At 57.4% G+C, this 20335-nt stretch overlaps 1 protein-coding gene across 1 annotated transcript; it reads right to left on the bottom strand.

The window, feature by feature from the left end:
- Positions 1-4362: 4362 nt before the first annotated feature.
- On the bottom strand, positions 4363-19326 carry SLC11A2 (solute carrier family 11 member 2; the record flags this gene model as incomplete). Its single annotated transcript, XM_082011742.1, has 16 exons — positions 4363-4440; positions 9580-9633; positions 11231-11384; positions 11543-11616; positions 11916-12065; positions 12303-12422; positions 12932-13018; positions 13345-13503; positions 13905-14060; positions 14446-14513; positions 14604-14674; positions 15377-15483; positions 16534-16653; positions 17016-17141; positions 17870-18006; positions 19290-19326. 16 exons carry the CDS (start codon positions 19324-19326, stop codon positions 4363-4365), a joined length of 1698 nt encoding a protein of 565 aa, XP_081867868.1.
- Positions 19327-20335: the final 1009 nt, after the last annotated feature.

The raw sequence follows: 20335 nt of genomic DNA, 5'->3' as shown, positions 1-20335 counted from the left end.
GGAAGGGAAGGGAAGGGGAAGGGGAAGGGGAAGGGAAGGGGAAGGGGAAGGGGAAGGGGAAGGGGAAGGGGAAGGGGAAGGGGAAGGGAAGGGAAGGGAAGGGAAGGAAGGGAAGGGAAGGGGAAGGGGGGAAGGGAAGGGAAGGGGAAGGGGAAGGGAAGGGGAAGGGGAAGGGAAGGGGAAGGGGAAGGGAAGGGGAAGGGGAAGGGGAAGGGGAAGGGGAAGGGAAGGGGAAGGGAAGGGGAAGGGGAAGGGAAGGGAAGGGGAAGGGGAAGGGGAAGGGAAGGGGAAGGGGAAGGGGAAGGGGAAGGGGAAGGGGAAGGGAAGGGAAGGGGAAGGGGAAGGGGAAGGGGAAGGGAAGGGGAAGGGAAGGGGAAGGGGAAGGGAAGGGAAGGGGAAGGGGAAGGGGAAGGGAAGGGGAAGGGAAGGGGAAGGGGAAGGGAAGGGGAAGGGGAAGGGGAAGGGGAAGGGGAAGGGGAAGGGAAGGGGAAGGGGAAGGGGAAGGGAAGGGGAAGGGAAGGGGAAGGGAAGGGGAAGGGAAGGGAAGGGGAAGGGGAAGGGGAAGGGAAGGGGAAGGGGAAGGGAAGGGAAGGGGAAGGGGAAGGGGAAGGGGAAGGGGAAGGGGAAGGGGAAGGGGAAGGGAAGGGAAGGGAAGGGAAGGGGAAGGGGAAGGGGAAGGGGAAGGGGAAGGGAAGGGAAGGGGAAGGGGAAGGGGAAGGGAAGGGGAAGGGAAGGGGAAGGGGAAGGGCGGCTTGGCAAAGCTTGGCTCAGTTAAGCGAGGCTTAGCTGCGCCGGTGGGGTTTGCCGCGGTGCTGCCGGGCGGGACGGGCTCAGAACGGGGAATTCGTCAACGCGCCGCGGGTGGGAACGGGTTTTCGGTTCCGGATGATAACGGGGACAGGGATGGGGTGACGGGGGGGGGACACACACGTGTGGGGCTCCTCACCGGGCTGGGAGCGTCCCACTGGTAAACTGGGAGCAGACCGGGATCTCCCCACTGGCAAACTGGGAGAGGAGTGGGATCACCCAACTGGCAGACTGGGAGCTGACTGGGAGCAGACTGGGAGCTGATTGGGAGCTGACTGGGACCTGGCTGGGACTTGACTGGGAGCTGACTGGGACTTGACTGGGGGCAGACTGGGAGCTGATTGGGAGCTGACTGGGAGCAGACCGGAGGCTGACTGGAGGCTGACTGGGAGCTGACCGGGAGCTCACTGGGGGCAGACTGGGAGCTGACTGGAGGCTGACTGGGAGGTGACTGGGACTTGACTGGGAGCTGACTGGGACTTGACTGGGGGTAGACTGGGAGCTGATTGGGAGCTGACTGGGAGCAGACCGGAGGCTCACTGGGGGCAGACTGGGAGCTGACTGGAAGCTGACTGGGGGCAGACTGGGAGCTGACCGGGGGCTGACTGGGAGCTGACTGGGGGCAGACGGGGGGCAGACCGGAGGCTGACTGGGAGCTGACCGGGAGCTGACTGGGGGCAGACTGGGAGCTGACCGGGGGCTGACTGGGAGCTGACCGGGGGCTGACTGGGAGCTGACTGGGGGCAGACTGGGGGCAGACTGGGGGCAGACTGGGGGCAGACTGGGGGCAGACTGGGAGCTGACCGGGGGCTGACTGGGAGCTGACTGGGGGCAGACTGGGAGCAGACCGGAGGCTGACTGGGAGCTGACCGGGAGCTGACTGGGGGCAGACTGGGAGCTGACCGGGGGCTGACTGGGAGCTGACTGGGAGCTGACTGGGGGCAGACTGGGAGCTCACTGGGGGCAGACTGGGAGCTGACTGGGGGCTGACTGGGGGCTGACTGGGGGCAGACTGGGAGCTGACCGGGGGCTGACTGGGAGCTGACTGGGGGCAGACTGGGAGCTCACTGGGGGCAGACTGGGAGTTGACCGGGGGCAGACTGGGAGCTCACTGGGAGCTCACTGGGAGCTCACTGGGGGCAGACTGGGAGCTGACCGGGATCCCCCCAGCCCGGCGCTGCCGCTGCCCCCCGGGACCCCCCGGACCACGCCCCGACTCGAGTCCCCGCCCCGCCCATCCCCCTCTCCCTCCCCATTGGCTCTTGCGCTGCGTGTCGCCGCTGACGCGCGGGGAGGTGCGGGGGCGGGGCCCGAGGGGCGGGGCGGGGCCCGAGGGGCGGGGCGGGGCCTGAGGGGCGGGGCGGGGCCCGAGGGGCGGGGCGGGGCCCGAGGGGCGGGGCCGGGGCGGAGGCAGCGGAGGGGCAGCGGTGGGGGCGGGGGCAGATGTGGGGCAGAAGGGACAAGTCATGGGGGGCAGAACTGGATGGGGGTTGGGGGGGCAAGTAATGGGGGGGCGGGGTGGGGGGGCAGCAGGGGGGCAGGTGAGGATGTGGGGCAGGGGATGGGGGCAGGGCAGGATGGGGGGCAGGAGGGATCAGGCGATGTGGGGCGGGATGAGCTGTGGGGCAGGAGGGGGGGGCGGGCCCCTCCCCAAGGGGCTTCCGGCCCCCGACCCCCCCCAGCCCCACACCGCGCCCCGGCCCCTCCCTGGGAGCAGACGGGGGGCTGGGGCTGAGCCGCGGAGCCCCCCCGCGGCGAGAAGGGCAGGAATAGGGGAGAGCCGGCACCCACGGACCCACGGGCGCCCCCAGCGGGCCCCTCCTGGGGGGACACGGACCCTCCGCCGCTCCCGGCCACGGCCGCAGCGGGACCCCGACCCCCAAACCCGCGGACCCCGGAACGGGGCGCGTTTCGGTCACCTCTGGGGCCGCCGCTTCACCGAGACGCCAACAAACCCCTGGCTTAGTTAAGCCCCGCTTAGTCTCCAGCACCACTTAACGAGGCACCCTCATTAAACGATACAAACTGAATTAAGCTTCGTTTACTTTAAAGCGAATTCCCAAAATAAATCCGGCGGATCGGATTTCCCCGCAAATCCGGGGCCAGATCCCGGCATCCCCCCGCGTCCGCGGGGTATCCGGGACTCACCCGCGCCGTCCCTCGCCTCTTTCCTTACCTTAAACGCGCCACCACGTTGCCGACAGCGCAATTTGAGTATGGAAAAATTGGGAATATAAGGAATTCCTCCGGGAAAGGGGACCGGGAACACCAGTTTTATTTCGAAAACGGGCTGAAAGCTGAACAGAAAAGGTTAAATCACATCTTTTACCGGAAAACTCCGACCCTCTTGTCGCCGCCTTCACGAGCCGCCGGCCGCGGTCGGTGCGTTGGCTGAAGTCGGTGCCAAGTACATAGAAACAAAAAGGCTTAATTGGGAAAAGATTTAATTAAACCAGAAGATGTAATTAAAGGAAAGGCACGATACACCATCTAAAACCACCCTCGGTCCGGGGCTCAGAACAAATCAACCGAAATAAAAGAGAGAGGAGTGAGGCGGGGGGTAAAAAGCGCGTCGCCGGTGGAGCCCGCTGACCTTGAACTCCGTCTGAGGATGGGTTTTGGGCTCCGGGAGGGGCCCGGCAGCACCCGAAACTTCAGAAAATGCCGGAAAAACGGCTCCGTCCCGCCTGCACGAAGCCGCTCGGCTTTTACGGGGCGAAGGGCCGGCGCAGGACGGAGCTTGGCGGCCAAATTCGACTTTTTCATTGAAATTCGGAAAACAGGAGCTTCGCCGCTGCCTGCGCAGAGGTAGATGCCGGCGCCGAATCAGCTCCGGGCTGGGAAAAGCGCCCGCGGGAAGGAGAAGTGGCCGCCGGCTTGAGAGCGGGAGATCTTCACGCGGAGGAGGTCGGGTGCGGCCGGGTGCTACGGCAAAACCGGCCATAATTACCCGGTGGGCGTAGAGAGGGACGGGGGGTCGCGCCGCTGGCCACGAAACCCGGGTTTCTGGGTGGCTTCTCACCGCCGTTTCGCTCGTTCCTCTTAATTTGAGTGCACCCCCTCTAGAAAACCGCTAGTAATGAATCTCTGCCCCCGCCCGGTTTTCCAAACCTGGAATTTTCCCCAAATTAGGAAAAAAAAAAAAATGATTAGCGCCGCACCAGCTCTCCCAACCAGGCGAAATTTGCATCGAAATCAGAAAAATATCAATGAATCCAACTTCCCAGATCAGATCGACTCTTTGGGGCAAAAAAAAGGGGGAGGGAAACTTTTTGAGGTACCTAAACGCAAGCCCCCAAGAGCGGCGGTGTCGTGGTTTAGACCCGGGATCTTCCGCCGTGGCCGCCGCGAGGCGCCGGCTCCGCAGCTCTTCTCGCCGCTCCCGGGACGGTTTGATCCCGCCGTCCTCCCCGGAAGAAATCCCGGGCTCCGCTCACAACCCTCAACCGTGTGCCCGGTTCTGTGCTAAGCTCGAGTGATGGAGGAGGGTTTTCTGCGGCACAAGAAGGGTTTCTGTTAAAACCGGTTCTATCCTTACGGCTGCGGCGGCCGGAATCATCTGGTGACGAGCGCGTCTGCGTCGACGTTGTTGAGGAGGAAGAGCTCGGGGTGGGCGGCGAATCCCAGGCGGTGCTGGAAGAGGCGAAGGACAAGAGTTAGAGCTGGGAACAGCCCGAGTTGGGTGGGGTTTAACACAGTCCGAGTTGAGCCTGGTTTAGCAAAGCCCAAATTGAGCAGGGTTAAACAAAGCCCGAGTTGACCCCAGTTTAACAAAGTCTAAGCTGAGCCCAGTTGAGCAAAACCCGAGTGGAGCATGATTAAACAAAACCTGAGTTAAGCAGCGTTTAATAAAGCCCAAGGTGAGCAGGATTACACAAAACCCGAGTTGAGCTAGGTGAAAGGGAGCCTGAGTCGAGCAGGGTTTAATGAAGCCTGAGTTGAGCAGGGTTTAACGAAGCCCAAGGTGAGCAGGATTAAACAAACCCCGAGTTGAGCAGGGTTTAACGAAGCCCAAGGTGAGCAGGATTAAACAAAGCCCAAGTTGAGCCAGGTGAAAGGAAGCCTGAGTTGAGCAGGGTTTAACAAAGCCTGAGGTGGGCAGGGTTTAATGAAGGTGGAGCTGGGCAGACTTTAACGAAGGCCGAGCTGGGCAGGGTTTAACAAAGTCCGAGCTGGGCAGGGTTTAACAAAGCCCGAGCTGGGCAGGCTTTAACAAAGGCCGAGCTGGGCAGGGTTTAACGAAGCCCGAGCTGGGCAGGGTTTAACGAAGCCTGAGCTGGGCAGGGTTTAACGAAGGCCGAGCTGGGCAGGCTTTAACAAAGCCCGAGCTGGGCAGGCTTTAACGAAGGCTGAGCTGGGCAGGGTTTAACGAAGGCCGAGCTGGGCAGGCTTTAACAAAGCCCGAGCTGGGCAGGCTTTAACGAAGGCTGAGCTGGGCAGGGTTTAACAAAGGCCGAGCTGGGCAGGGTTTAACGAAGCCCGAGCTGGGCAGGCTTTAACGAAGCCCGAGCTGGGCAGGCTTTAACGAAGCCCGAGCTGGGCAGGGTTTAACGAAGCCCGAGCTGGGCAGGCTTTAACGAAGGCCGAGCTGGGCAGGGTTTAACAAAGCCCGAGCTGGGCAGGGTTTCCACCTGCAGAACCCGCAGCTTTGGGGTTTCTCGGTTTTCTAGTCGCGGGTGGTCAAACGGACACAGTGTTTAAGCCACTTTTTCACGCGAGAGTAAAATAAATCAGTATTTGAGCCCTGCTGAGATTCGCGGCGGCGCTAACGGTGCTAGGTAATTGCGGGCGCTTAATTAATCTGCGGGGAGCATCGCGGGAATCACCGAGGCCGCGGCGCAGCTGATGGCGACGGGAAAGCGACGCCGTGCTCGGATGAAGCCGAGGCGGCCGTCCTGCTGCCGCGCCGTGCTGGCCGTCGCTTACGGCATGGGCTTGTGCCGTGCCTTCGTTAATTAGGGGTTATTAAGCAGGGAGAACTTGACGCAGCAGGAATATTACTTCTATTTATTAATAAATCGATCCACCGTAAGGGATCGACGCGCGGTGATGCTCTAGACTAGCCCTTCTCTTCCGCAGGGCGTCCCCTCCGTTGGCTGAAATTAAATTCCTTCGCGATTTGAATTAAATTTTAGGTGTAGACGAGCCTTAATTGGCACGAACTGATCACACACGTCGGTTAATTAAGAGAACACGTTGCGGGGTGGTCGCCCGCCTCCTCCCAGAGGTGGGACGTGGGCAGAGAACGTCCGGGCGCAAGGGTTTAACGGAGCGAGACTTACCACGAGCGTTCCTTACCGGATAGGAACAAACCCCAAAGGGCTTTGGCTCTCCCCGAGCGCCGCGGCGGGACGACAGATTAATAAAACACGGATTAAACCCCCCGCGAGCGCCCGCCTCCGGCCCACGGGAGCGGGAAGCTGGCGGCGCTCGGAGCGACGCCGGTTTCCAGCCTCCGGATCAGGAGCCGGCGTTCGAGGCAGGAGCGGGGGGACGCAGCGAGGCGGCAACTTTGCCGCTACCAGCGTTTTCCCCGAAGAATTTTAGACCACGAGAGACGAATTAGCTCGTCCCTCCGGCCTCCCGTGCCACGATCTGACCGGGTTCTCCCGCTTCCCTCTGCCGTAAATAGTCCAGACCTGCACCCGGGCTCAGCGGCAGCTAAAGGAAAGGCTCTGGGGAGTATTAAAAACAGTAAAATATTTTTTTTCCAGCGCAGCAGAGAGTTTGGCCGAGGAGCGGACGGGAGCAACGCAGCACCGAGGGGCGGAAAAGCCGACACCGTAAGAGCGGGGCAGGACGCGTGCGCCGTGTGCGGGATCCCGCCGAAGAAATCCCAGCGCGGAAAGCACCGCGTGGCTGCCGGCGACACGATCCTTCGCTCTCGGCGGAGGACACGGTCACAGCGGACCTGCTCGCGGGGAAGCCGGGAGCAAATACAACGGAGGCCGGAGGGTCTGGATCCCGCGGGGACGGGGAACGTGCCGGCGCGGCGCTCCGGGAGCTCGTCCTGCCGGCACGGTCCGCGGGCATCGGACCGTCGGGGGGGTCTCCTTTACAGCCAGGTATCGCCAGCGATTTGGAGCAGACCCCCATGCCTCCCCCCCCCAAAAAAAGACCCAAGAAGCCAAGTTGAAAAAGTATCTGTCTTTTAATCGAGAAGGTAGTTTGTACAAACTGGTTCAAAGGCAGATACGGGGGGGGGGGAAAACTTAAAATCAGTTTCACAAGGAGCAGAAGCCAAGACTGAGAACTCGATCCAGAGGCTCTGGCACGGAGCTACCGCCTTAAAGTTCTTAATTCAGCAGAGCAGCCGGGAGAATCTCCTCTGACACCGTACAAAAATCCCGAATACAGGAAAACGGGAGGGATCGATACAGCGGGATTACAGAGCCCGTCGGCCGAGGCCGGCCGGCCGCAAACACGCCTCCGGTCCAACAACCGCTAATTCCCACGGCCAACGACCGCGCTAGCTTTTTCTTTGTGGAAATAGGTACGGAACCTGCGAGCGTTTCAAAAGAGGGGTTAAATCCCGCTGGAATTTTTGAACTAATAATTTGAAAACTAGAAATACTTTGCATCTTAATGCTTGCTCGGTTCGAGGAGGGAGCGAGCGAAGTTCAGCTGGTTTGGTAAAGGGTAGGAATAATGTAAACGATCCTGCCTGTAATTAAAACGGAGTTTTCAAGCTGTGCTTTGAGTTTTGTCACCTGCTTCTAAGAAACGTGTCGTCGGCATCATAAAATTCCCCAAAAACTCGGGCAGCGACAGCTAAAACACTACCGAGAGCTCAAAACGTGAGCGCGCTGCCCCCGACCGCGCCGTTCGCCTCCCGCTCGCGTCAGACGAGCTCCGTGCGAGCGCGCGGCGCGGCACAGCCGGGGTTTGTTCATAACAAGAAAAGAAATGGGAATCAAAAGCCAAGCCCAAACCGCGCCGCCCGCGGATCGCCTCTCTCCGAGGCTTTGAGCGATTCCCTGCCCGGGACTAGAGGGCACACGCGAAACGCCGAAGGAGGGGATGAATTTCTTGAGAAAACCTCGTTAACGACGAGGGCTGGAGCCCAACCTCTTAACGCCGCCGCACTGGGCAGTCCTGACCAAACTCTCCAAAATAAACCACTGCCCGGGCCGGGAAAAAGCCGCGTTCGCTGCTCCGGAGGGGGAAGGTTGCGAAGCGGCAGCGGAGCCCGGCAGAGCCGAGCCGGCACCGGCAGAGCCCGTTGCCGAGCTCTCGCGGCGTCGGTTCCGAGGCAGCGGGCGATCGGGAGCAGAGGTTGTTTACGACACACCAAACCGCCCGTACGCGGGTTTTTTGAAGCCACAAAAGCATTCTGGTACCTAAAAACCCCTTTGTGGAGCTGTGCCTCGGCCCTGCCAGCCAGCCACGGCTTCCGGATGGTGGGAGAAGAGAAACCTCGTTAAATAAACCCTGGTTTACGGCTTCCGACTCCCGGTTTTCACGACCAAAGCCATCGAAAGCCACCCCGCGGCGCGGGACGTAACCTCGAATCGCATCCGATGCTGGGAGAAACGACAGACGAGCTTTTCTAACCGCAGAAGCAAAACGTACCGTTCTCTCTATCCGAATTGGCTACATCGGACTTAGGTCGCCTTCCAGGTGAAGGCTTCTCCCGAAAAAGTAACGGAAACTCATTACACGCTAACGAGAAGGGCAAGGAGAAAGGTTTTGCAGTGAATTTAAATCAGGGCCAAGCAGGATCAACAAATAAAAACCCGGAGTTGTGTTATGGTGATGACCCCCCTGGAGAAGGCTACAGGCATCCTCTGCGAGGTGACACTTTGAGCCATAAACCAAGGGATTTTTGAGAACTTGAAAGAGCGTTTCCATTAATCACATACCTCGGGAATAAAGTCACAACCCCATAAATAACCATAAACATTACAACTCGTTTCCTTTGCTGACCACCAAAATCACGTGCCAGGCGAGTCAAAACAAAAAAAAAAAAGCAGCTGAAGGACAATACGAATGCTGAGGTTTCCTGTCCTCACGTCATCCTGCCCTCGTGGAAGCTGCGCATCGCGATCAGCCCCGCTCTGAACTAGAAGTTATTTTCAAGTGGAAAAAAAAAGAAAAAGAAAAATCAAATCCAGTCAGATCGCGACCGGCAGCCGCAATCTGACCGCAGAGGTAGACTCTGGATGTAGTGTCACGCTTTGTCTAGTGTCAGCGGCAGGAGCATCTTCAAACATCGCCCAAAAGGTGCATTTTGAATCTCCTAGCTTATTTTTCCAGATTCTCCGGTGCAGAAGCAGGAATTACCTGCAGCTTCAGTGTTTCGGGTTTAAAATGCTACGGGACGAGAGAGTCCGCCGGTGTTAATGCAAAAACGTCAAAGAGGCCGGAGGCAAGGGTTAGCCGGGAAGCGGAGTCAGCCTGCGGCACGGCGTGCTTCCCTCCGCGCTACGAAGTGTGTCAGCGTCTGGCAAACAGGCAGCTCCTGCACTGCACAACCGGCGGAACGCTCCTCCTTACAGGCGTGATTAGAGGCGTTCAGCAAAGAAAACATCCAACTTTTGAGTATTTCAGCAGCGACACGTTTCCCAATATGTACATCTGATTATTATTATTATCTCCTTCCGCTTTTGCAACGCGTTCCCTGTGCAAACCGCAGATACGTTTGTGTATGTTCACACGGTAAACCATAGAAACGCACTGGCTCTGATGGCTACTCGCTGCGTACGGACACCGCGTCTACTTAGCGGAGTCAGACGGCGACTCTTCCGTCAGCAGTGTCCTGGTGACGCTTACCGTTTTCCCACAGGCCAGGAAGGAGACTCCCAGAGCGATCAGACACAGCCAGCTCTGCAATTAAAGAAGGCGCCGGTGATCAGGAACGCCGCGGGATATGACAGAGACGCAGGCTCTGCTTGTTTTCAGGGTTAGCGCGCGCTTCACGGTAAATAAATCGTCATCTGAAGTAATACGGGTGGGGGTTAGAGGGAGACAAGCGCTGACGGGCACCATGGAGGGATTTGACGGGTGGAGTGTTGGGTGGGAAAGGAATTGGCTGGGTGGTGGCCCTCGAAGGGTTGTGGTCAACGGCTCGATGGCCAGGCAGAGGCCGGTGAGGAGTGGGGTCCCTCAGCGTCCATACTGGGACCGGTATTATTGAACATCTTTGCTGGGGACATGGACAGCGGGATGGAGGGCACCCTCAGCCAGTTTGCGGATGGCGGCAAGCGGAGTGGGGCGGCTGATGCTCTGGAGGGATGGGACCCATCCAGAGGGGCTGTGACAGGCTGGAGAGCGGAGCTCATGCGAACCTCGTGAGGTTCAACACGGCCAAGTGCAGGGTCCTGCCCCTGGGTCAGGGCAGCCCCCAGTACCAGCACGGGCTGGGGGTGAAGGGATGGAGGGCAGCCCCATGGAGAAGGACTTGGGGGTCCTGGTGGGTGAAAAGCTGGACATGAGCCAGCAACGTGTGCTTGCAGCCCAGAAGCCACCCGTGTCCTGGGCTGCCCCCAAAGCCGCGTGGCCAGCGGGGCGAGGGAGGGGGTTCTGCCCCTCTGCCCCGCTCTGGGGAGACCCCCCTGCAGTGCTGCGTCCAGCTCTGGAGCCCTCGGCACAGGAGAGACACGGACCTGCTGGAGCGGGGCCAGAGGAGGCCCCAGCAACGCTCCGAGGGCTGGAACAGCTCTGCTGGGAGGACAGGCTGGGAGAGCTGGGGGGGCTCAGCCTGGAGCAGAGAAGGCTCCGGGGAGACCTTCCTGCAGCTGCCAGGGCTGAGAGGGGCTGGGGAGAGAGATGGGGACGGGGTTTTTAGCAGCGCCTGTAGCGATAGGACAAGGGGTGATGGCTTTAAACTAAAAGAGGGGAGATTTGGACTGGATATAGGGAAGAAATGTTTCACCATGAGGGTGGTGAAACCCTGTCCCAGGTTGCCCAGAGAGGTGGGAGATGCCCCATCCCGGGGGACATCCCAGGTCAGGCTGGACGGGGCTCGGAGCACCCTGGTCCCGTTGAAGATGTCCCTGCTCATGGGGGGGGTTGGACTAGATGGCCTCAAAAGGTCCCTCCCACCCAAACCCTCCTGAGATTGTCTGATCGTTCTGTGATTCTACACCTCTGGCAATATACAGAGGAACCACGCGTCATTCCAACGTCTCCGCCAACCTTTCACCCGCCGCGACATTAAGTCGAGGCCTTTTTGGGAACAGCCAACAGGTGAATTGCTAAAGAGACGGTCGAAAAAGCAGGAGAAAGGCCCCGTGGGTTAGTAGGCGCAGCACAGAAGAGATGCCCAAGCAAATCTGGCTGCAAAAGCCTCAGCTTCCCCTTTGTTCTGACCCTGTGGCCGACTTTAATGTCTGTGAAAGGTGACAATATTAATATAATGGTGAGAAAATAAATCCGTCGGCTTATTCTGCTTACAAGGAGTCTCAGCTTGAACCAGACTTACCAAATACGCCACAAAGGACAGGTAGATCACGCTGAGGATTCCAGCCCCGATGTACAAAGCCAGGTGGTTCAGGGACATGACATAGGTCACCACGAAGTACATGTTAATGCTGCAGATCACGAAGATCTGCACGCCGCCAGTGATCTTCCAGAACCTGCGAGCAAAATCCGAGCAAAACGGGGTGAGGCGGAGGGGCCGCTCGTGCGGTCGGAGGAGATGGTCGAGGCCACGAGGCGAGGAGAGGAACGAAACGTGTGCCGGAGGCGAGCGACACGCCGTCTCCTGCTCGGAGGCGATTGCCTTCGTACTTACAATCCGTTGGCAAAATCGTTCATGACACTGGGCAGGCTGGTGAATGTCAGGACAGGGATCAAAGCGAACGGAAGCTGGAATAAAGCAAGAAAATAGAGAAGTAAATGCAGAGCGGAAATTGTTGTGATTATCTCAGCACGGACAAACGTCCAAGGCTTGCTCCTCTCTGACAGCATTTCCCCAAAGCTATTGTAAAGCGAGTCAAAGGGACTTCCTCTGGCTGGAAGAAGGAAGCAATTTCAGACCCTGGGATCTCCTGACGGTAACTCGCTCTGCTCAGCGGCTCCCGCAAACCCTGAGGCACCAGAAGCTGAAATATTCAGCGCTAGATGTTCTCCTCGGCCTCACCCCCAAACCGGGTACTGCTGCTCACCTGGAGGCTCATAAGAACATTTAAGAAGTCGTTCATGCCAGTCAGGTGTTCGACGTCCTGAAAGATGGCAACGAAGAGGGTGGGGGTGATGGCGATGGAGCGGGTCAGCAGCACCCGGGCAAAACGGGACCACCGCAGGTTCAGGAAGCCCTGCAGAAAAACCAGAGCCGCTGCGGGTGAAAAGGGCAAGGAGACACCAAGGGCAGCAGGAAGAGAGGGGCTCAGGGCAGGATCAAAAGCTGATTTGTTTGAAAGGCACACCAGGGAGTTTTCTGGAGCTTCCAGCAAGAGCTGCGGGTCCAAGGAAGGGGAATCATCAATATTGGTTCTAAAGGCTCAGGAGCAGAGAGAACAGGGATGCAGGCAGCTGCTCAGAGTGCTAATTACCTCCATGACGAACTGCCCGGAGTAGGTCCCCGTCATCGTTGAGCTCTGGCCGGCAGCGAGGATCCCGATCGCCCAGATATAGAGAGCAGCAGGGCCGAAGTAACAGCCCAGAACGACGCCCTGGAACAGAGATTTGCAGTCTCACGTCAGCTCAGTCCCACATCTGAGAGCGGGAATAAGAACGAGCGGGCGAATTCCCTTGTGACCAGATTAATCACGGGCGCTGAGTTGGAAGAGAAGGAATAATCCATGTGCAGCAGAGGGAAAAGCCTTCCCCACGCCGGCAGCAGATAAGGCAATACCCCACGGGCTGCAGTTTTAACAAAGCAGGTTCAGGATGGATGCGAGGGAAAACTGTGTCACGTCCAAGCTAATAAAAGAGGGAGCAGAGGGACGGGGAGTCTCTGGGGTCAGGTTAGACGCGGGACTATGAGCAAAGGGATAGATAATTTTTCTTGGTCAAGGGGCCGGGCTCGAGGATCCCCAGGGGTCTCCTCCAGCTCTGTCTCCGGCGATCCCGTTACGGGTCCCGGCTTCAACACTCTCCGTATACCAAAAGCAACGGCCGCTAACAGAGAAGGACGCCAGGCTGGCGGGGACGAGGCCACCGCGCCCCGCAGGTCACTCACCCCTTTGTAGATATCCACCTCCAGCGTCTTGTTGTTGTTTGGGAAGAGCGAGGCGTGCGGGCTGCTGGCGTTCACGCAGACGCCGTTCTGCAACGACACGAAGGGGCGGGATGTTGGGTTTGCTCAGCGAGAGAGAAGCGAGGACGAGCAGAAAAGGCCGCAGACGAGGAGCAGCGGGTGCTGCAGGTCCCAAGGTGCTGGGTGCCTCTCCAGGCTGGTTTAAACGGAAATAATCGGCATCCCTGTTCTTTTTTTCCCACTTTAGGCACAGAATATACGGGCTCTGCTTGACCCAGGGCACTGATACGGCTCGGAGCGGCCCCTCCACTCACACGGTCCCCGTTACTGCTCCAACGGCCCCACGGTTCGGCGTCAGCCGGGCCGCGAGGAGCGGAGTCCCAGCCCCAACTCACCACATCCGCGTTCGTCTTTTCAAAGAAAGCCTCGGCAAAGACGGTCACAACAAAGATGTTAATGATGAAGGAGACAAAGAGAGCGATGCAGGACTCGATGAAGAAATACTTATTAGCTTCTCGTACTTCCCTCTTGTTTGCACGGTTCACTTGCCGGGACTGAAAAGGGGATGGTGACAACAGCAGGCTTGAGAAACAGGAATTCGCTATTGTATTACTTATACCTGTAATTATTAAACTGACAGTGGGAACACGCTGGAGGGCATGAAAAGCAAACCTCAATATTTGCAGAACGAGCACTGGCCGGTTCTGCCAGCGTGGCAGCGCTAGCCGCGAGACGCGCGCTTCTGGTCCTACATCCACACGTAAAGGACGCGTGTCCCAAAGCTCTCGCGGCTTTCCCTGTGCCCGGGACCCAACCAGCCTCCTTCAGGGGGTTTGCCACATCCCCACCGAATTAAATGCTTCAAGCAGACTGCCAGAGGCTGCTCGAGTCTTTCGGGCCTCCCAGCGTGCCATCGCCGTACACGCTTTCTACGTTAAGCGGCTCAGCCGCGTACCTTGACCAGGGCGGAGTGCAGGTACATGTTGTGCGGCATGATAACGGCGCCCACGATTCCCACGGCTTGCTCCAGCTGGGTCGTGCCGCAGTTCTGGCAGTACGGGACGAACAGCCCTTTTAGCAGCTTCTCCTGGTTGGGTTTTACGGTGATATACTGGGCACAGAGAGAAAAGAAACACGGGCGTTTGGAGGGTGACGTGCATCGCACGGCTGCCCGTTTGAAGAGACTCGCAAGGCAAAACGTGGCCGTTTTGGTAAAAAAAGCAAAACCACAACATGGCAACCGCCTGCTGTTTAATAAAAACTGAGGATGCTGCGCTGAGCTGTACGTGCTGGTCTCCACGTCGGAGACGCAGCGCTCGATAGAGCCCACGCTGCTGGCCAGGGTCCGAGCCGCACATCGGGAACAGAGACCCGCCCTCAAATGTCTTTATTTTCAAGCGTTTTGGTGCTGTTTGGGCACGGGAGCAGTGCCGGGGGAGAGGGAACACGTCACCAAACAGAGCTGGTGGAAGCGCAGAGAGAGACGGTGAAGTTACCTCGTAGCCAAACGTTAGAGCCATGATGGTAATCAGAAACCCAAAGAATGCTTCCAGTTTTCGCAAGCCTGTGAGAAGGAAAAGGACCACCAGCAAATTGAGAAAAGCTGATTTAAAAATCTCAGATTTCGTTTCTGGAATTTGGGAGGAAAAATTACCGTATTTGTCCAGGAAGAGAAACACGAACGTGTCAGCAATGGTGATGAGCACGCCGCCCCACAGCGGGATCCTGCGAGAGACGGGCACGAGCAGACATCAGCTTACAAACCACTTCCACCTCGACCGCCAGCCACGACGCTTCAGCGTCCAAAATCTCTTTTTCTTTAGGGCACTTGTTTGGGGATGGAACCGCATTGTCCAAGGGCTCGTTTGCAGTCTGATGAGACGTTTGACTGCACGGGGCAAGGGACCGTGGGTTTGTTCTCTGCACAAACAGCTCGGATAGGAGCTCTCTCCCGGAATCTCGAGAAGATTCCCACGTCCTCTAGGACGTCCTCTAGATTCCCACGTCCACACTGGGAATGACAGGAGCGAGCGAGATGTTTAATAGCCACTTGGTACAAAATTGTAGCTTCCTGCTACGTTTGTATTTCCAACCTTCCTGGCCAACGAGGACATCTTTCTGGTAGTCCTTTATTGGGAACATAAAATTTGCCAGGAAAGCTGCAGCCCAATTTTGGCGTGTATCAGTTATAGCTCAGATAAAGCCAGAACTCGCAGTTCTCCTTATAGCCCCCAAAAAAACAGGCACCAAAGGCTGAGTCATCTAAGAGAGCTAGCACAGCTTCGATGAATCACCCTCCACAAAGAGCTTATTTGGGAAGATTTATAGGAAATAAATGAGCCTTTTTTGGCACACACGGTGTCACTTTCTTAATCCTAGAGGGGAGCACTCATTTCCTGCTGCCCTCTGACGACAAACCCAACTTACTTCCCCACAGACAGGAGGTTAATAGCAATCGCCGAGCCAATGACTTCTTGCATATCGGATCCAATGATAGCGAGTTCGACCATCAGCCACAGGATAATCCGAGGAACCTAGAGGTAAAGAAATATCCAACACCATTAAAAAGAAGGAAAACGTCTTCTCCCTTTAATTTTCTAGATGAGCACAGGGCGGTGGCGATTGTGCGTTCAGGAACGGTCTGCGTTCCCCGACTGCGGTGTGGAAAACACGTTGACGATCGCCACTTGATGGCCGGTCCAGAGCAGAAATCCAGGTTACCTGTGGCAACCACGGGAGAAGGCTCCCGGGTCACTTATATAACCCGACTTACTCGCCTCAATACATTCCGCGTGTTGCGAGAGTGAGACTGGACGTTTCTGTGTACCGGGGCGTTGGAAATGAGCATCGGAAGAGATTTCACACGATCAGACCAATGACAAAGTCTCAGGCGTTGGATGAGAATCATCAAACTGCAGCTGGGACATCACTGACTTCCCCACAGCCCTTTCCCAAGGCACAGCCTTACTCATCTTCAGCTGAGCGAGACGCAGAGCCCTTTCTTACACACGCCGGGGACATTTCTTAAGCGGGGAAATGTAACAGCCAGGTCTTGTTCTAAAGGGTCATTTCTCTCCTCATGAGTCCTTGAGCTTATTGAAGCGACAAGGATTTCGGCTTCGGGAGGCAGCAGCCCGAAGAGAAAAGCTGAAGCCCTGGGGTGTATTCCTGACTCTGGCAGGACATTCACCCCGCCTCCCACCTTGTGCTTTCCTTTTTCCAAGATGGGGAAGTTCATCCCATCCCAAACGGGACCTGAAGCGTCCCCCATCTGCTCTCCTAACACCCCAGGTTCTTAACGAGCCCCTCGCTGGGGCTAGTTAGGGCTACAATTAAAATCTTCCTCTAAATCTACTTTTCTTCCAACTGCGAGCCAAACCAGAAGGAATCAGTTGAATCCCCCAGTTTCTCGGACAGCAAAGCAAGATGCGACGATGAAAATACATTTTGGCAAGAGGAGCGCTTTCTCCCGAGGAGGATTTGGCACCGAGCGGGCAACGGCGACGCTTCAACGAGTCCCGTGAGACCTGCCAGCCCCAGGTGGGAGAACCACGGGACTGCCCGAGGGGCCTCTTCCTACCCACCTTGTGGTACTGCCGGTTGCACACTTCGGCGAGGTGCAGCCCCGTCACCACGCCCAGCCTCGCCGCCAGCCGCTGCAGGAGCAGCCCGATGATCGTCGCCAGCATCAGGACCCAGAGCAGCTGAGGGAGACACGAAGGCAGCAGTGGGTGCGCCGGGGCAGCAAGAAACGACGGCGGCGAACGAGGTCCCAGGTCCCTTAGGACGCCTGCGCCCCGCAGGCCCTTTGGGAATCCCAGGCCTTTTAAAATACACATTATTGACATTCGGAGGCTGTTTTAGGTGCCCAGAGCTGGCACAGGAAGGTTCCAAACGCATATAAAGCCAGGAGTCACTGCCGGAGGGGGCATACGAGAGCGCCTCGCTCTCCCCTTCTCCTCGGAGGTGTTTTCAGCTCAGCAGCACTATCGGCACTCCCTGCCCTAAAACACGGACGGTTTACACGACTTACAGCGCTTAATCTGTAGGTTTTTTCCACACTGACCTTAAATCCTGCGACAGCCCCGGACTGTAAATCCGACTCGATGTTGCCCGGGTCCAGGTAGGCAATGCTCATCAGAAAGCCCGGCCCCGTGAAAGCCCAGAGCTTGCGGAAACTAAAGCACGAGTGCTATTGAAGGGGAGAGAGGATCGAGACGTCAGACGCCAGCCCTGCAGCGGAGCCCCCTCCTAACAGAGGGGACGCGTCGTCCCCACGAACCACCCCCGCCAGCAGGCATAAAAAATGGCAAGAGACAGCCGGGGTTTGATTTTCATTTCCTCACCGCCACAACAGAAAGCGGCGCTGGGAGGATCAGCCTGTCCTTTAATCCCATCCTAAACTCTGCAGAAATCTCTGGTCCTAACCTAAAGAGTTTAGGAGCAGACGCTGGGACAGCCAAGGACATGCTCGTGTAAAGCTGGGGGGGAGATGAATCCTGCTGTGCCTGCAGCCCAAAATGCTGCCTTGTTGCTCAATCAAAAGGGGAGAGGGCACCCGCACCCCCTGCAAAGCGGACAGTGCTGCTACAAGGGCCAGCTGAAGCACTCTTGCTCCCTTCCCTTGATAAGGGAACAAAGAACCCAGGTCCCCTCCCCTGGGGCTACCAGCGAGACATTTCTCTGCTCTTTAGCAGATCTCGCTGCCCCGAGTTTCTTGAAGGAGACAAACCCTGAGGGATGAATCATTAACTCCACGGCGACGGGACCCTCGTCGCTCCCAGGTCCCCGTCCAGCAGCCCGGCTGCTTCTAGGCAAGAAGGGGAACCGGCGCCCAGCGGAACGACTCATGCGCCGGCAGATTTTTTCCTACGGGATTTTCCCATCGGAGCGAGCGGAGGAGGGCCCAGCTGCACTCACCGTCTCATCTTCGGGAATGGGAATCTTGTTGTCAAAGTAGGTGGTGAAGGGCTCCGAGGAGGCGTCCGGCGCCTGCAGCGGGTTCATGCTGCTGGAAATCGTGCTGACCACCTCCCCGTGCTCCCCTGAAGCATCCTCTGCCGGGGGGAAAGAGAAGCAGAAAAGGAAGGAGGAGTGAGCGAGGGTCCCTGGAAACGCGGAAAAACTTGGCAGGGGCCCGGCAAGACCCACAGGCAGAGCAAAATGAGCGCGTTCTGCCCTCGCAGCTAATGCTAATTAGGCTAATTAGGCCATAATCAAACGAAAATAACACCTACTGCTGTAAACCCACCCTGGGAGACCACACCACCTCGCCCAGGCTCTCCCTCTCCCGCACGGTGGGAGGAAGCTGGTTAGCTGGCAGCTCATTTATTCAGATTAATCGTACGAAAGCCGTCACGGGGCACCGTGCGACCTAACGGCAGCCCCGCAGTTCCACCGTAATCATTAACCGGGACTGAACAAGCCAGATCCAAGAGAAACCTGCGGCTATTTCGGCACCATTGCAGAGAGCATTAACCCCAAACTCTCCTGGCTGAACGGAGCGTCTGCGAGAAGTTTAGTCCTGGAAGGACCCGGCTACCCTGCGGAATCCTGTTCCTACCCAGGGAACGCACAATGCAGCACTTGTTTGGAAACAAGTGACAGTCAGGAAGCTGCCCGACAGTTTTGCCTTCTCCTACAGCACGAGAGGCAGGCGGGAGAGCCAGCCCTGATGAATTTTCAGGACACTTTTCTAAATTTAACTCGTGAGGAAGGTGTGCGGGGTTACTGCAGCAAGGAAAATTCCCACAGATTACATGTTAAGACTTGTAAGACCACCCGATTCCGCCCTTACCCACCTCCAGCGAAAAGCCCCCTCTCCTGAATTGAGCCAGTACTCACTTTTGCTCTCCCTACGTGGCATCTCGCTCTACGAGCCGAAGAGCCGCACGCGTCCCGAGCGCCCAGCCTTCGCAAGAGGAGGACTAAACCCAAGGCCAGCTCTTTTACCAAGTTTCCTATTGCATCATCAGGGTGAACCGAAGTCGATCGCTCCTCCTTTTTCCCTGCCTCCCAAACAGCTCGCAGGGCTGCCTGCGCTGCCGCAGACCCGTTTACATAATGGCTTAGAGCTCCTTGCCTGTGTGCGGGCAGGTGAGAGATGGGTCTGCAGAAGACAGGCTGGTTCGTCTAGTTAAGCAAGGCTGAGCGAGCCCTGGGACCAGTAAATCTGCTGCTGGGGCCATCTCAAAAGCCTGAGGGTTTGTGTCCACTACGATAATCAAGCGGCAAACGGGCACGCCGAACCCTTGGGGTGGTTTTTGCAAGACAAAGGAATTAATGAAATGGAAGGTGGATGTATGAGAGCGAATGCGCTGTGCCACAACGGGAGCCTCACCGTAGGACGCCTTCCGGTCCGTGTCCGAGTTCCCCATGCTGGGACCCTTCCAGTGGCCTGGAAACCGGTTCAGATCGGCCACGTTGGCTGCAAAGGAGAGGAGGAAAAAAAACAACCCGTCAAGCAGGAGAATAAAAGAAGAGAGCCAACTGAACCAACAGCTCCTGGCAGGGACGGATTTACTTCCCGGGCCCTTTTCCAGCTTTGAAGAGCCTTGCAGGGCTGGGAGGGAGCGTTTTGCCCGGGCTCTGCTTGGAAACTCCTGTTGCAACAGCACGAAGAAGGGGCGAGTGGACTGACCGGGCAAACCAACACGACACCAGGCTTAGGACAGTGCCGGTTGCGAAACTCCGGCTAAGGAAACAAGAGTGGAATTTCCTTTATGTGTAAAAATGACATACCATCCCTCCCCTTCCAGGCACGATTATTACCTCTGCGCCGCACCCTTTGCAGGGTGTCTGAAGTTTCTTTTAAGGGCATGAGCTAACTCTTTCATGACGGCGTATTTTTAAACCTAACCCCACGCAGGAAGGAACCGGGAGCCGGTACAGGACTTTGGATGAAGTTGGGGTCCTCCGGGCTTTAAATGTCAACCCCCCGCCAGGCCCCTCAAAGACGAGGCAGAGCACCAACGGTATATACGTTCGGTACGTAAAGCACTTCATCTCCCTCAAAGCCCGTTGTATATTAACGGCAGGTTTCCTTATAACATGGCAATATTGGTTCAGTGAAGGCGTAAAAGGAAAACGTTAGCCAGGAATTTCTTTTAAGGGATTTAAACCAATTTTAGGTTTTCAAAGATTAATTCCCCGGTTCCAGAGCCAGCCCCAAAGGTGGCTTGTAGCCAAGCCAGGCACGCGAAAATAAGCCAGAGAGGGTTACTTCACGCTGGAGCTGGAGCGATACTGTTTCTTGTAGGCAGGGCTACCATCGTTATTTATCTATCTATCCAAATATACTCTAGATTTTAGAGTCTTGACTCCAGGGCGACGAGATGAATAAAGCACGCGCTGTGCCCCGCGAGCTCCTCCAACTCGCCGCTCACG

This window comes from Phaethon aethereus, assembly GCF_964289735.1.
Source record: "Phaethon aethereus genome assembly, chromosome: 29".
NCBI lineage: Eukaryota > Metazoa > Chordata > Aves > Phaethontiformes > Phaethontidae > Phaethon > Phaethon aethereus.
Note: the sequence above shows the minus strand (reverse complement) of the source record. Positions and strands in the feature narration are given on the sequence as shown.